General features: G+C 39.7%; 1 protein-coding gene across 2 annotated transcripts in view; it reads left to right on the forward strand.

Moving 5' to 3' along the window:
- The first annotated feature begins 208 nt into the window (after positions 1 to 208).
- The window catches only part of ARHGAP19 (Rho GTPase activating protein 19), a 57,865-nt gene continuing 41,117 nt past the window's right edge, over positions 209 to 16,956 (forward strand). For both annotated transcript variants that reach the window (XM_007187427.3, XM_007187426.2), the window contains exon 1: positions 209 to 287. In XM_007187427.3, the coding sequence (XP_007187489.1) occupies positions 232 to 287 (56 nt within the window). In that variant the 5' untranslated portion in view covers positions 209 to 231. The remainder of the gene's footprint in view (positions 288 to 16,956) is intronic.

The following is a 16,956-nucleotide window of genomic DNA, read 5'->3' on the forward strand; positions in this document are numbered from 1 at the left end:
TCCCGGCAGGCCTCGGGGCTGGGTTCCCCCCTCCTTTTTTTCCGCGAAGACTGGGGGCGACCAAGGACGGTTAGTTATTTGAATAGACCTATAATATCATGAAGCTGTTTAGGTTGAGGAGGGCCGGTCAAGTCATCCAATCGTGTAAAAGAGGGGGAAACACCTTAGCCAATCCAAAGGCAGGGGGGCGGGGTCGGGGTTGGGGGTGGTGAAAGAAGTTTATTGACTAAGATGGCGACTGAGGCGCAGAGTGAAGGGGAGGTGCCAGCCGGCGAATCTGGCCGGAGGTGAGACGAGCTCTTGGTCCAGCTGCCTTGGAAACGAGGCCGTGGGCTGGTCGTACTGATGCCCTTCCCCCGGGTCACGGTGACCCAGCGGGGCCGGGCTTTGTTCCTTTCTCCCGCGGCGTTTCTCATCTTCGCGCCTGCGGGAGCTGAGGCGCGGTGGTCCGGCCGCGGCGCTGGGCTCCAGCTGGGCCCGCGCTTGGTCCTGCTGATGCCCGTTGGGGGACTACCAGCGGCGTTGGCTGCAAACCGACCAGTTGGTGGTGGAAGCACTGCCCGCCTTTGCGCTGAGACTCATCTTGATGGTGAGGAAACTCAAGCCCAGAGCTGCTAAGCGAATTTCCTAACGTCTAACAGCGCAGAGAGAGAACGCTGTCAGTACTTTTTAATCTCTTTCGATGCAGTTTACGTGGTTAAGTCGGAGCACAGATTTGAGTGTCAGTTGGAAATGGGTTTGAGTCCTTGGGCCAGTTAAACATTAAAAAAATTTTATTGTAGTAAAAACACTTAACATGAGATCTACCCTGTTGGTACAATTTTAAGAGTACAATAAGTACTGTTGACTATAGGTACAGTGTTGTACAGCAGATCTCAAGAGCTTGTTCATTTTGCTTAACTGGAACTTTATGCCTGTTAATTAGTAACTCCCCATTCCTCCTCTTCCAGCTTCTGGCAACCCCCATTCCACTCTTTAGTTCTGTGAATTTGATTATTTTAGATACCTCATGTAAGTGAATACCTCATATGAGTGGAATCAGTTGTCTTTCTTCAACTGTCTTATTTCAGTTAGCATAATGTCCTCAAGGTTCATCCATGTTGTCACATATTGCAGAATTTTCTTTTCTAAAGGCGAGTAATATTCCATTCTATGTGTATACTACATTTTGCTTGTCTGTTCGTATGTTCATGGACTTTTAGATTGTTTCCACATCTTGGCTATTGTTAATCATGCCTCAGTGAACGTGAGAGTGCTAATAATTCTTTGAGATCTTTTTTTTTTTTTTTCTTTGAGATCTTGATTTCAGCGATTTTGGATAAATACACAGAAGTGAGATTGCTGGATCATATGGTAGTTCTAGTTTTAATTTTTTTGAGGAACCTCCATACTATTTGCTATACCACTGCCCTATTTTGCTTTCCTACCAACAGTATACAAATGTTGCAATTTCTCCCCATCCTCACCAACACTTGTCTTTTGTTCTTGTTTTTATTGCGGCATGCAGGTGCTCTAGGTGCGGCGCGCGGGCTCAGTAGTTGCCGCACGCTGGCTTAGTTGCCCCACAGCATGTGGGATCTTAGTTCCCCAGCCAGGGATTGAACCCGAGTCCCCTGCATTGGAAGGTGGATTCTTAACCACTGGACCACCAGGGAAGTCCCAACATGATTTTATATATAGAAAACCCTTAAGACACTAACAAAAAAACTGTTAGAAATAAACAAGTTTAAGTTGCAGGGTACAAAAATCAACCTACAAAAATCAGTTGTGTTTCTATACAGATAGAATGAACTATCTGTAAAGGATATTAGGAAAAGAATCATATTTACAGTAGCACCAAAAAGAATAAAATACTTGGCCCAATTTTTAAACTTCTCTCAGCTTCAGTTTCTTCTTCTGTAAATGGACATAATGATGTCTATTCCAGAGAATGTCAGAATTAAATCAGACAATCCTTTTAAAGCTCTTAGCGTTGAGCCTAGTAGATAATAAGCACTTCAAACGTAATAGGTTTTCTTTCTCCTAGTAGAACAACTAAAGACCAGATCAGAGGGATCTGCAGTTTAGGAAATCATTACTTTATTTCTAGAGTGTTTTCTCCTAAGCAGGCACACTGAAATTTAGCTTCTCCTAGAAAGAATTTCCAGGTGGTCTTACCCCAGCTTTGAGACCTCAGTTGTCTTAATTGAGTAAATGTATATTAGAATTCAGTAGAGTGAGCTTATTTACATTGCCCTGGTGCTTTGGCTTTGTGTCTGTTGGTGCTGTTTATACTGAATAGGAGATTCCAAATCTTGGAAAGCTGGGTTTGTGAGTGGGCACTGGAGTCCCTCCTTAGCAGAGATGGGAGTGGTTGAATGTGTTATTTACTATTTTATAGGGAAGAGGTTTTCCCTCTTGGAGCTGCCTATAAATGGTTCATCGTTTTTTTTGCCCAGAAACCATAGAGGGGGTTGATAAATTTGATTAGATCATCCCTCAGCCTGCTCTAAAATCTTGAATTGTGATGAAAATCTGAAGACAAAATACCATTCTGTAGTGGGAACTGTTTGAATTTCTTTAAAGGATGTTGCTGTTTGAATTTAAATTTTGGGCTATAGTATTAGTTACATGATCAGTAGATATTCCCAGAATCTTATCTGAACCTGAAACTGTTCATATTGTAAAAGAGAAGTTGAGTTTTCTAAAGCTTTTTAGGGCGGGACACGTATATTTTTATTACGTATTCCCAACAGTTAGCTTTGTCTAGGTGGTCAATAATGAATGAATAATAGTTTTTGTCATTTTTAAGATATAAAATATTACCTTGTGGTGATAAGTGCCATGCAAATTATTTTATGTTCTGCAGATATTAACCTTTCTAATGTTCTGTTGGTGGTGTGGCCCCTTGTATTCCATAAAGAGGAGGAAAGAGTTGTCTGATTTGCACAGATCAACACATATTTGCGTGTTGGAGAGTATATGATCATCTGTTCAGAACTGTCTAGCTTTCTATTTCTATTTCTTCATTATTATTTTAAGCCTGCACCTAATAATAAGGAGAATCCACAAATAGAAGGTGCCCACTCTACCCATAGTGGTATAAAAATAATAGAGACTCTTAAGGGCCAAAGACAGAAAAAGGAAAAGCTAAAGCAGGAAAAGAAATATAGCCACCTCCCCACACAATTGGCAGTAGGGAAATACAGCTCAGTACTTTTTGAGTTGAAAAACGACATAAAAAGAAAGTACTAACTATTATTAGATGAAGAGGGGAAATTGATAACAAAGAGTCACAGGCTTCTAACCTCAGTGTTCACTGGAAAAAAAGAAACCCACTGTGAACCAGAAAAAGCAAACGGGAACATATAGGCGTGGAGGGAGGCAGAGCAAGCCGCCTAAGTGATAGCATTTGTGAAAAGCTGGAGACAGTTAATATGCCAGCAGCGTCTAAGTTTTGGAGCCCAAGCCTGCCCATGGAACTTAGGGAGCTTTGGAACAGACTTCGGGATACTTACATCCCATTTTGGAAATGTTTTTGGAGGATAAGGAAGGTGCCTGAAGATGGGGAAAGTGTCCTGTATCCTGCTGATTTACCTACACCGTAGATTTCCTGAAGTCTTTTTTGTTATATTGTTCTTTCTCTTATAAGACAGCTGTGTGGTCCTTTGAGAAAAGTGATAGATGGAACCTATTGATCTTAGGAAGAATTGTCTTTTCTCACTTGTACAAGCGGAAAACATGGTTTAAATGTCCGAATCCAATTTGTTTTGTTTTGTTTTGTTTTTTTGGCCGACCCAGGAGGCTTGCAGGATCTTAGTTCCTTGACCAGGGATTGAACCTGGCGCCACGGCCGTGAGAGTGCCAAGTCCTAACTAACCACTGGACCACCAGGGAACTCCCTGAATCCAGTTTTTTATTTGTACTGTCAAATTCTATGAACGGTAATGAGGAATAGATTCTTCAGGGGTCTTTCTTGAATCTGAATCTTTTTATTTTACATTTTTATCAGTTATCTGGCTTAGAGAGTTTGACCATTATATTTATAGACAAGGCCAGTCTTGGTAGAAGGAGGGGGGAAGAAGAAAATAGAATTTTAAAGTTAATCTGTATAAACTGGTCAGTGGCCTACCTTTCTTTGCCTCTAACCTTTAGCTCTAGAGTTTGTGAGATTAAACAGTGCAAAAGAGGGAGGTTGCTGGATGGTTGTGTGGAAGTCCTCAGAGAGTGGCAGTCTTTTTTGTTATTGCAAGTCCAGAAACTATTTTATCCGTTAGATGGATTTGGGGACTGACTCTATTCAGGCTTACAAGCCAATCGATAAAGGCAATTTAGGTAATTTGCATGAAGAATATAAATGAACTTACTTACAAAACAGAAATAGACTTATAGACATAGAAAACAAACTTATGGTTACCAAAGGGGAAAGGCAAGGACGGGGGAGAGGGATAAATTAGGAGTTTGGGATTAACAGATACACACTACTATATATAAAATAGATAACCAACAAGGACCTACTGTATAGCACAGGGAACTATGTTCAATATCTTCTAATAACCTATAATGGAAAAGAATCTGGAAAAGAGTATATATACATATATATATATGTATATATGTGGCTAAATCACTTTGCTGTACACCTGAAACATTGTAAATCAAGTATACTTCAATTAAAAAAAAAAGAATATACCTGATATGTATGTCAGGTTTTCCCATTTTATCCTTGAAAGAGACACATTACAGCTGATTGATTAGATTATTGCTTTCTTCTTCTTCTTTTTTCTTTAATTTTATTTTTGGCTGCATTGGGTTTTCGTTGCTGCGCGCGGGCTTTCTCTAGTTGCGACGAGCGGGGGCTACTCTTCATTGTGGTGTGTGGGCTTCTCATTGTGGTGGCTTCTCTTGTTGTGGAGCATGGGCTCTAGGTGCGCAGGCTTCAGTAGTTGTGGCACATGGGCTCAGTAGCTGTGGTGCACGAGCTTCAGTAGTTGTGGCTCACGGGCTCTAGAGTGCAGGCTCAGTAGTTGTGGCACACAGGCTTCGTTGCTCCATGGCATGTGGGATTTTCCTGGACTAGTACTCTTACCCGTGTCCCCTGCATTGGCAGGTGGATTCTTAACCACTGAGCCACCAGGGAAGTCCCCCCCCTTTTTTTTTTTTAAATCAGCGCTTATCAGTACTTTCTTCCTGAAGATACCCTCTGGCTACCTGGAGTGAACCCTTTTAATTACATTTTATTAACCATCTTTTAGAATGGGTTGTTTCTAGAAATGCCAGAGCCCATCTATTTTGTGCTGATGTTTTGCTAGTTTTTACCTGCTATATCAGTCAGGGTTCAACTAGGACACAGAAACTATACAGTAATTTGAACAAAGAACGTTTAGTATAAAGAATTATTGATTATAACAGGGGATTGGAGTAACAAGGGATTGGCTAATAAGAAGTAAAGAGATCTCTAGGCAATATACAAATGGGAGAAATCAGAATCAGCTATGTATACCAAGTCGTCATGTTGTACACTTTAAATATCTTATGACTTTGTCTGCCAATTATAGCTTGATAAAGCTGAAAAAAAGAAAAGAATCCACTGTAATCCATAGGGCTGAGATAGAATGTACTAAGAAAAGGTACCCTAGGGCAGAGATCCCACCTTGTTGGAGAAGGCATGGCTGTGGCTCACAGAATGGCAGAGAACACTGCGGAAAGCTGTTAATAGGGAGGTGTCTTGGGGGGAAGCAACTGGCTTGTGGGTGCTGCTGGCTGCTGTAAACTGGAGTCTATCAGTGGAGAAGTTGTGCACGCTGCAGGAGCTTGCCTAGATGAGCAGCCTGGAACCGGAGAGGGAAAGGCCCTGCCTCCTACACTGTCTCTGCCGTGTTCTTTATTCATAATGCTTAACGTTGTGCCAGCTGGAAAAGGAAATACACTTAAAAGTCTCCGGCTCCATTTTTGCAGAGTAGGCAATGATGGGTGAGAGGCAATAAATTGATAACTGGCACATGGAGAATCATATCTCCAAGTTCCTAGCTTCCCTTTGCTTCAACACTGCGTAAGTCTATTCTATAGAAAAGTATGAGGTGGTGTGTAGGATCTGAATGAATGAGGAGGGACAGAAACAAGTCAGAGGACAAGAAGGTGATTGGTGCTTAAATTTGCTCGGACAAACTTATTTGTGTGTAAGCTTGTAAAGGTCTATATGCATTCCAAATGGAATGACAGTTTTCTGGAATAAAGAGCCTGAAGCAAGACTGTTAAACAATAGTTATTAGGTTAAATATAATTTATCTGATTTTATTTTTTTGAGGCAGGCTGATGTCTAAGATATATAGTATTACCTTATTGGTCTTTGCAATTTCAAACATGCAAAGATCCCAGCAGGTACGTTGTTTATTGATACTTTTCCCTCAGTTAAAGCCGTATGTGCCTTTGAGCAAGCTACTTTAACTTTTCATATCTTTTTACTTGGGGTTACTGGCATGTAGTTATATGAGGTTTTAGAAATTGGTGTTTGTAATGATGGGAAATATATATCATTTTAAAAGAGTTACTACATTTCTGCCAAGGTCTAATGTACAGTAATGTTTTTTTGGTCTAGTTCTAGGATTGGGTATTGCACATGGATCTTTTGCACCAGGGTAGCTTTCAGTTGTAATTATCAGTTGGAGTAATACCCTCTTATCCAGAATTTAGCTCTGAATTTGGCATAACAGCATTAAGCTTGGAAGTTTTATGATTTTTTTTTAAATGATTATTCTGTGTTTATTTTATTTATTTTTTTTATTAATGGCTGTGTTGGGTCTTCGTTTCTGTCCGAGGGCCCTCTCTAGTTGTGGCAAGCAGGGGCCACTCTTCATCACGGTGCGCGGGCCTCTCACCATCGCGGCCTCTCTTGTTGCGGAGCACAGGCTCCAGATGCGCAGGCTCAGTAATTGTGGCTCATGGGCCCAGCTGCTCCGCGGCATGTGGGATCTTCCCAGACCACGGCTCGAACCCGTGTCCCCTGCATTGGCAGGCAGACTCTCAACCACTGCGCCACCAGGGAAGCCCTGATTTTTTTTTTTTTTTAAAGAATCTTTGAGTAACGTGGAACAGTGAAAATAGCTGAAATGAATCCACTTGAAGAACCAAAGGCTGCATGCTATGTGCTGTGATTTGGCTGAAAAGAAGTTCCAATTTGTAAGAAAAACCAGGACTGGCTTGTGAAAAACTAGGAAGCATTGGAAAAATGGTGTGGAAGGGAGAAGAGCAAGAGAAAAGACAGAAATTTAAAAAGGAAAATGTGAAGAAGAGAGGGTGACTTACTAGTAGAGGCTGCCAGCCACGGCCGCAGGGCCAGGCTTTGGAGGCAGCGGTGATGAAGCCTGCAAGACTGGTCTTGGAGAACCGAGGCTCCAGAGGAGGAGGAGGCAGGCAGAGTACTCAAGAAGCCCGCTCTGTCCTCTGGAGGTGGAAGCATGGAAAGGAGGGCTCGTACTGTGGGCAGACACTCTTACACATCTCTGTGTGTTAGGGCTCTTTCAGTCATACGTGACAGAAACAGACTAGCTTAAGCACAAAGAGACACTGCTTAGCTCAGGAAACAAAAGTCCAGGGCGTAGATCAAGCACAGCTTAATCTGTATTGAAGATCTCAAATCTCAGTGTCCCAGGCATCTGCTTTTTGCTCTCTTAGATCTGATCTCTGTATTTGCTTTATAAAAGGGCAGGTTCTTCACAAAAGGTGGCAGAAATGGACCACCAACAGCTTCAATCTTCCATCTGGTTAGCAATCTTAGCATCTAGCAAGAATCTTGGAATTGAGTCTTTTTGTCCTGGTTTGACTTGTGGGCCTTTGTCTGAATCAGTGAGGAGGATGAAATGTTTCCATGAGGTGAGCTTGGGTCCTGTGCTCACACTGGTGGCCAGGGAGTAGGGTCAGCCCACCAAACTACATAGATTAAAGGATCGGAAGAGGTTGTTGCTCAAGGGGAAACGGGAAAACAGATGTGGGAAGTTCAAACAGCAGTTGTCCACTACACCCATCTTCATAACTCCCCTGTGCACCCTCCTTTGCTTCAAGTTACGTTTTGAAAAGGGCTTGCCACTAATGTGTGGAGAAAGCATTTTATGTTTCCTAAAAACCTACCAAATAAAAAACCAAACAAAAAAGCCCTTTAATTAAGTACTACTTATCTTTTTTTTTTTTTTCCTCCACTGTCAAACCCTTCTCATCTTTAAGACCTACCTCAAATTTCAACTCTTGTATAAGGGTGAAAGATTCTCTCCTAACTCTGAATTCTTAGAGCTTTCATTGGCTGTACCATGCATTTGGCAGTTCATGATCTTGTATCATCTTTCGTGTTACAGTCTTTAGCTACTACTTAAAATCTTGTAGGAAAACCATTGTTCTTTTCTGTAGTTAAGTATAAAACTATAGTGATGGGTAAAAAAAGAGTGAGTTTGTCAGAAGCTCACAAGTTTTGTGATTTACCTTATAAATAATTATTTAAATATGGAGTGAGTTAATGACAGTACATTTTATAATGGGAAATGTGTTAGTATCAAACTATAACACTGTATAAAGCCACAGCTTTTAAGATAATCAGATGAAAACATAAATAACAATATCAGTTATTAAATTAAATACAGATGATTTGTCAAGCTGAACTATTACCTGAAAGCTAGACACCAGTTTTTTGTTATTGCAAGAATGAAACAGTTAGAATCACAGAAAAATTCAATCTCCTGCCAGCTGAGTTTTGTTATGCTGTAGTATTTATTAACCCTTAAGCTTTAGAAGAATTAATATGTAATTAAAATATTATGTATACTCATAAGTATGAAAATGAGGTGCTTCCTTTAAAGGTATATAGATAAGGCATATAAGTTTAATTAAGTTTGGGCCTTATTTCTTTTGCTTACTGACCAGGGTATATTACATAGCATAAAAAAAATTTCTTGGGACTCAGTAAGATTACAAAATACGATAATGATCTGAGCCAAGCTGTAACAGATAAACTTTCCCCACTTCAACAGAAAATATTGTCCAACATACCATGTAAAGCTACATCTATTTCAAAAATGTTCCTGATTATATTATCCTAATTTTCTTTTTTTGCTCCATTCATTTTTCACCATAGAAAATTAAAATGATTTGGTTGATCTTTGTCCAAGTTTCTGAAACGTGTTACAATAAAGAAGTAAAACATTATTTGACATGCTTTAAAATAATATGTCGTCCATTTAGAGATAGAGATGTCTCAGTTGGGTTCTATCAGTATCAATGAAAAGAGAAAAAAAATTCATGAATGAAATATAGAAACCACCTGCGTGGTTCTTAATATTAAATTTGTAATTGCATGCCCTATGACAGCTACAATTGCTACATGTGTTTTAATTGTACCTTTGGGGAGGGGGGAACCTCATTAATTTAGGAATTGTAACTAAAGAATGACATTGGGATTATATAATGAAGTTCTTCACTTGTTTTTTTTTTTTTTTTTTTTTTTTTAAAGGATTTTCTTATTTATTTATTTATTTATTTATTTATTTTTGGCTGTGTTGGGTCTTCGGTTCGTGCGAGGGCTTTCTCCAGTTGCGGCAAGCGGGGGCCACTCTTCATCGCGGTGCGGGGACCGCTCTTCATCGCGGTGCGCGGGCCTTTCTCTATCGCGGCCCCTCCCGTCGCGGGGCACAGGCTCCAGACGCGCAGGCTCAGCAATTGTGGCTCACGGGCCCAGCTGCTCCGTGGCATGTGGGATCTTCCCAGACCAGGGCTCGAACCCGTGTCCCCTGCATTAGCAGGCAGATTCTCAACCACTGCGCCACCAGGGAAGCCCTTTTTTTTTTTTTTTTTAAGGTTGACTACTTTTTTTTTTTTTAATTTTTATTTATTTATTTATTTATTCATTCATTCATTTATGGCTGTGTTGGGTCTTCGTTTCTGTGCGAGGGCTTTCTCTAGTTGTGGCAAGTGGAGGCCACTCTTCATCGCTGTGCGTGGGCCTCTCACTATCACGGCCTCTCTTGTTGCGGAGCACAGGCTCCAGACGCGCAGGCTCAGCAACTGTGGCTCACGGGCCTAGTTGCTCCGCGGCATGTGGGATCTTCCCAGACCAGGGCTCGAACCCGTGTCCCCTGCATTGGCAGGCAGATTCCCAACCACTGCGCCACCAGGGAAGCCCCTTCACTTGTTTTATTTTTATGCTGAACACAATTACAAGGATAAAACCAAGTAAGTAAAAACAATGACACCAAAGAAAAACTCACCAAATAACAGGAAACTAACAATTGGGAAGATGAGAAACCAAGAAAGTGTACAGGAATATCATTTAGTAACATTCTTGATGTTATCATCGAATACTTTCTGCTCTCTAAGAAAGTCAAACTTTACAATTTGGTTTTTGTTTGTTTGTTTTTTAAAGTATTTGTTTATTTATTTATTTATGGCTGTGTTGGGTCTTCGTTTCTGTGCGAGGGTTTTCTCTAGTGGCGGCGAGTGGGGGCCACTCTTCATCGCGGTGCGCGGGCCTCTCACTGTCGCGGCCTCTCTTGTTGCGGAGCACAGGTTCCAGATGCGCAGGCTCAGTAATTGTGGCTCACGGGCCCAGCTGCTCCGTGGCATGTGGGATCCTCCCAGACCAGGGCTCGAACCCATGTCCCCTGCATTGGCAGGCAGATTCTCAACCACTGCGCCACCAGGGAAGCCCCGAAAGTCAAACTTTAATGCGAGAACACTACATGCACTATAATAAGCCCTTTGAAATATGGCTAGCTTTTGTATGCTTAAGTCTATTTAGCATTTTAAAGTTTTCTGAATTTTGGAATCCCTACAGTCCCTGCATTTGTTGCGCTAATAGTTTCTTCACTCAAGTAACAAGGTCTACATTATTTTTTTTCTTTTGGTCAGGTCATTTTGTGGCTGCTGTCCTTGTGACCAAGCTCTCCTTAATTAGATCTTCTGTTCAATCTGCTTCATTTGTTAGGATGACCCTAAGCAAGAGATCAATCATTTTTCAATCCGTGTTTTTCATCGAATAAACATGGCTTTTGAATATTAAAAATAAGTACACCAATGTGAAACATACAGTTATGTCATTGTGTTAAACTTTCATTGAAAATTTGAACCCAGGGTATGTATATTAAGATTGTACAGAGGGGGGATTCCCTGGTGGCACAGTGGTTAAGAATCCACCTGCAAATGCAGGGGACAAGAGTTTGAGCCCTGGTCCGGGAAGATCCCAATGCTGTGGCGCAACTAAGCCGGTGCACCACAACTACTGAGCCTGTGCTCTGGTACCCGCAAGCCACAACTACTGAAGCCTGTGCACCTAGAGCCTGTGCTCTGCAACAAGAGAAGCCACCGTAGTGAGAGACCCACGCACCACAACTAGAGAAAGCCTGCACTCAGCAAAAAAAAAAAAAAAAAAAAAAAAAAAAAAAATTGTACAGAGGATAAAGCCTAAATTTATTAAAGCATAAATATTTTAACTGACACAATAGATTCTTTATAGGTGTTAAGAAATAAAAGTGTTGATAAGAAATTGGAATATTTAAATTGTAAAAATTTCATTTCAAATGTATTGTATACTTCATGCACTGTAAAATCTCATATATTAGAATCCATCTTTTCAGTATCTCATCATCTCAACAGTTGGTGTCACTCACAGTGCTGAGTGGGAAAGTGTATTGTGTTTCCCCAAAGTGGTGGTTGCTTAAGATTTACTACAGTGAAAAAAGTCTCATAATTGCTTCCAATTTCAAAGGAGTTTTAGCAAATGCCCAAGATCTGTTTAAAATAATGACACTTAAAAGACTAACATTTATGTGCAAATGCAATAAAAGAAAAATTGTTCACAACCCAATTTTTAAAGTCATTTCATGGCGCCTTCTGGGTGCCCATGTGCTAATTGCACCTGTAATTGACCACTTGTATTTTTGAAAACAGACATAGTGGAAAAAAAATAGTATCTAGTAGTGTTTAGTGAATTTTAAGCTTCTGGATGCCAGAGACTTAGTTTAGTTTCTTGTTCCTGTACTTTACAGTTTCTTAAAATTATAAAGCACTCAGTAGATCACGGTTAGTTGGAATTTAAATGACATGTGAGTGGCTGTGATTTCTTGTTTGGCTAACATGTGCCTCAGAAAAGCAGTTCACCTTCTTATGATGGTTGATGAAGAGACTTACGATTAGTTTCGTAGGATACTGACTAAGAGATTAAAGCTCTTAAGAATTTTCAATATGTGAAGTTGTATAGATACGAACAAGTCATATGCCAGAGCAAAAGCAGTAGCTGTCTCTAGGATAGTATTAATATCACTCTGGACTTTGGAACAAGTGGATTTAGAAGTAGTCTTTTGGAACCTAATCTAATCATAGGTACAAATACTTTGGTTTTAATTGCCTGAGGCTCATGGCATTTAAAGTCTGTAGGAAAAGATAGTCTCCTGAAGTTTGACTATACTTTTTTGAGGGGTAAACAGCTTTAAGATAATGATACGAGAGACACTGTGTTGTCAGTGAAGCATCCTATAGAACTTTTCCAAATGAATAGGGAATTTTGCTGTTACTTTTCTAACACAAGTAAACTTTCTTCCAATTGTACACCAGCCTGGGGGAGAAAAAGTAAGGGAGGTGGCAGCAACAGAATTAATACTAATTCTTGTGACACCCAAAGGGATAAAAATTGACAAGTTAAATATATGTTAATAAACTTGTGTTATTGGTGCTCAGAGGAAGAATAATTAGCCTTCTTGACTGAGAACTTTCCATCGTCATTTCATAGGGCAAAATCTTGATCACGTTTCCAGAATGTTTAGGTTAAGAGGGTAAGCAATCCGGAATTCCTTCATCTGCCACTTTAATTCAGATCAAGTTGCTCTAGTAGTCTGAAATTAGTTCAAGTTGGGATCAAATAAATATAGGGGCCAAATATATATATATATATATTTTTTTTTTTTAATTTTTTTGTTTTTATTTTTGTCTGTGTTGGGTCTTTGTTGCTGTGCGCGGGCTTTCTCTAGTTGCGGTGAGTAGGGGGCTACTCTTTGTTGCAGTGCGCGGGGCTCCTCATTGTCATGGCTTCTCATTGCGGAGCATGGGCTCTAGGCGCGCAGGCTTCAGTAGTTGTGGCACGCGGGCTCAGTAGTTGTGGCTTGTGGGCTCTAGAGCGCAGGCTCAGTAGTTGTGGTGCATGGGCTTAGTTGCTCCACGGCATGTGGGATCTTCCCGGGCCAGGGCTCGAACCTGTGTCCCCTGCATTGGCAGGCAGATTCTTAAACACTGCGCCACCAGGGAAGCCCCAAATATATTTTTTGTAGATGATTGGAGTCTAAATTAGTGATAAGAGGTCCATATTACAAAACCTTGGACAGCTACTCTTAAGGGCAGATCTTGGGATGCAAGTGTTTCAAAATTTTTGTTTAAGAAATTGGATATTATTTCCTGAAAAACTGTGGTACTACTCATCAACTTTAAACTGTTTCTGTTATAAAAACCCTGCCAGCTTGGACACACGGGGCCTACTTTTATCCTTTCTTTTTATGTACAACTTTCATAATACCAGTTTAACTTTGGCATGTAGAAAAAGGGAAGAATAATAACCTCTTCTTTAATACTTGTATTATTCATATCTAACAGCTGTCCAATAAAGTGACACATTTAAAGCCATGTTTCAGAGCCAGAGGTTGAAAAAGTAGTAAGAGAGTGCATACTTCTCTCAGGGTGGTAAGTCAGGTTTAGACAACTTTAAATATAGCTCATATTTTGATAGATGTTGCCAAGATTTTGGTTCTTGGAGAACAAATCAAGTTAAGCAATTCACTAGGGAGGAAACATTTAGTTTTGTGGGTATGTAGTTTAGGTAGTAGTCAGCCAAAAGATACATCTGCAGGATACAGGTTTTTTTTTTTTTTTTCTCCCACTGCCTTGAATTTTGCAGATTCATGGGTTCAACATGCCTCAAAAGCACCTGCATTTCATTTTTATGTAATTGATTTTTCAGCTGTGAATTTTGTTTCCAGTCCTTTCACTAAGCATATCACCTTACATGTAGAGTTCCATCTAGTGGTAAAAGTAATCATTGCAGACTATAGGTAATAAAAAATATCCTTTTTGAGGGGTAGGTCTTTCCTCTATTACTCTTTGGGATAGTTGCCTAGTATATGCATTTAAATACTGGAGTCCTTGCTATTTCTGTATGCCTGTATACTTAACTACTAATTCTCCTGGTTCTAGACATTTATGCAAAAACCTTTATGATGAGGAAATTAACCTTTAGTATATACTGTACTTTGATTTTCTGTGATATTTACATCAAGTTGTAGCAAGACTTAGGTCAAAACTACTTGGTTTCTTAAAAAAATTTGTCGTGAAGGATGTTGGTTATACATACAAGTAATAATATAATCAGTACTCTTTCTAACACCCAGCTTCAACAAATGTTAACATTTTACAGATTTACCTCAAATGAACCACTCCCCTTTCCCCCAGCTGAATACTTTATCGCAAAAACAGTGCTAGCACCCTAGAAACTCCCCTTATGGCCTCTGGCCTCCTCATAATCACTAACCCCCAACGGTAGCCATTGTCCTGAATGGTAAATACATCTTTGCTTCTCTTTACAATTTTGCTACTTAAGCAAGTACAGATCTTCCTTGATTTATGATGGAGTCGAAAATGCATTTAATACACCTAACCTACTGAACATGATAGCTTAGCCTAGCCTACCTTAAACATGCTCAGACCACTTACATTAGCCTGTAACTGGTCAGAATCATTTAACACAAAGCCTATTTTGTAATAAAGTGTTGAATATCTCATGTAGTTTATTGACTACGCTACTGAAAGTGAAAAAACAGTGGTTGTATGGGTACAGAATGGTTGCTGTCCAGCATCACGAGAGAGTATTGTACTACATATCGCTAGCCCGGGAAAAGATCAAAATTCAAACTTTGAAGTACGGTTTCTACTGAATGCATATTGCTTTCACACCATCATAGAGTTGAAAAATCGTAAGTTGAACCATTGTAAGTTGGAGACTGTATCTCTAAACACTATATTTTTTGTCTTTTTAGAAAATAATTTATTTATTTATTTATTTATTTTTGGCTGCGTTGAGTCTTCGTTGCTGCGTGCGGGCTTTCTCTAGTTGCAGCGAGTGGGAGCTACTCTTCTTTGCGGTGCTTTTCATTGCGGTGGTTTCTCTTGTTGCAGAGCATGGGCTCTAGGCCTGCAGGCTTCAGTAGTTGTGGCCCACGGGCTTAGTTACTCCACTGCATGTGGGATCTTCCCGGACCAGGGCTTGAACCCGTGTCCCCTGCATTGGCAGGCGGATTCTTAGCCACTGCGCCACCAGGGAAGCTCTGTCATTGTTTTTTCATTTGCAGTTCCTTGATGTCTGATGATATTGAGTAGTTTTTCAAATGAGATTTTATGGAAATCTCATGCTTGTTTTTCTATTAGGCTATTTATTTTTTCTTATTGATTAATATGAAGTCTACATATATTCAGGATATGAGCCTTTATTTTGCTGTATGTATTGTAGATATATTTTCCCACTCTCTTTTTCACTTTCTTAATGGTGTCTTTTGATAAACACAAGTTCTCATTTTAATGAAGTCAATTGTATTGATCTTTTTCTTTTTGGTTAATATTTTTTATGTGTTATTTAAAAATTATTTCCCGGGCTTCCCTGGTGGTGCAGTGGTTGGGAATCTGCCTGCCAACGCAGGGGACACGGGTTCGGGCCCTGGTCCGGGAAGATCCCACATGCCGTGGAGCAACTAGGCCCATGGGCCACAACTACTGAGCCTGCACTCTAGAGCCCGCAAGCCACAACTAGAGAGGGCTCGCACACAGCAACGAAGACCCAACGCAGCCAAAAATAAATAAATAAATAAAAATTAAAAAAAAATTATTTCCCCACCCTGAGTTCAATAATATATTCTTCTATATTACCTTCTAGTAGGCTTATTGTTTTGTTGTTCACCTTTAGATCTATAATTCGCCTGGAATTGACCTTGTGTATAGTGACATAGGTGTCAATTTTCATTTTTTCCCCCTATAGATGTCCACGTGTCCCCGCACCATTTCGTGAAAAAGTCATTCATTCCCCACCGATTTGCAGTGCCACCTTATCCTGAATCCAGTAAAGAAGAAAGGAAGTAATAAAGATAAGAGCAGAAATTAGTGAAATAAACAACAAACATGTAATAGAGGAGTTCAGTAAAACCAAAAGCTGGAACCTTGACAAAGCTAATAAAAATGGATAAATCTCTAATAAGATTCATAAATTAAAAAAGAGAGAAAACGTAAATTACCAATATCAGGAACAAGGAGGAGGACATCACTACAGAATCTGGACACATTAAAAAGTTCCTAAGAGGATATTATGAACAAGTTTATGCAGTAAAGTTTGAATATTTATGTGAAATAGACAAATCCCTAGACATATATGGCTTACCAAAATTAATACAAGAAGAAATAGAAAATTTGAATAGTTCTGTAACACAAAATAAATTGAGTATATATAATTAAAAACCTTACAAAGAAAACTCTAAGTCCAGTTGGCTTCATCAGCCAATTCCATCAAACATTTAAAGAAGAAATGACACATAAACTTTTTCAGAAAACAGAAAAATAGGACACACTCCCCGACTCACATTGTAAGGCCAGCACAACCTTGATACAAAACCTAATGAAGACAATATAAGAAAGGACCATTCCATGATAATCTCACTTATGAACATAAATGGAGAAACCTAAACAAACTATTAGCAAACTAAATTCGGTAATATATAAAAATGATAATACATCATTACAATATTGGGTTTATTCTAGAAATGCCCAGTTGGTTTAACATTAATCAGTGTCATTCACTACATAAACAAAATAAAGGAGAAAAGTTATTTGATTGTCAAAAAATTTTGATAAAATTAAGCACAGACTCATGATAATAAATAAATAACCCCTAGCAAACTAAGAATAAGAAGATATAGC

Source organism: Balaenoptera acutorostrata, chromosome 16, assembly GCF_949987535.1.
Source record: "Balaenoptera acutorostrata chromosome 16, mBalAcu1.1, whole genome shotgun sequence".
Classification (NCBI taxonomy): Eukaryota; Metazoa; Chordata; class Mammalia; order Artiodactyla; family Balaenopteridae; genus Balaenoptera; species Balaenoptera acutorostrata.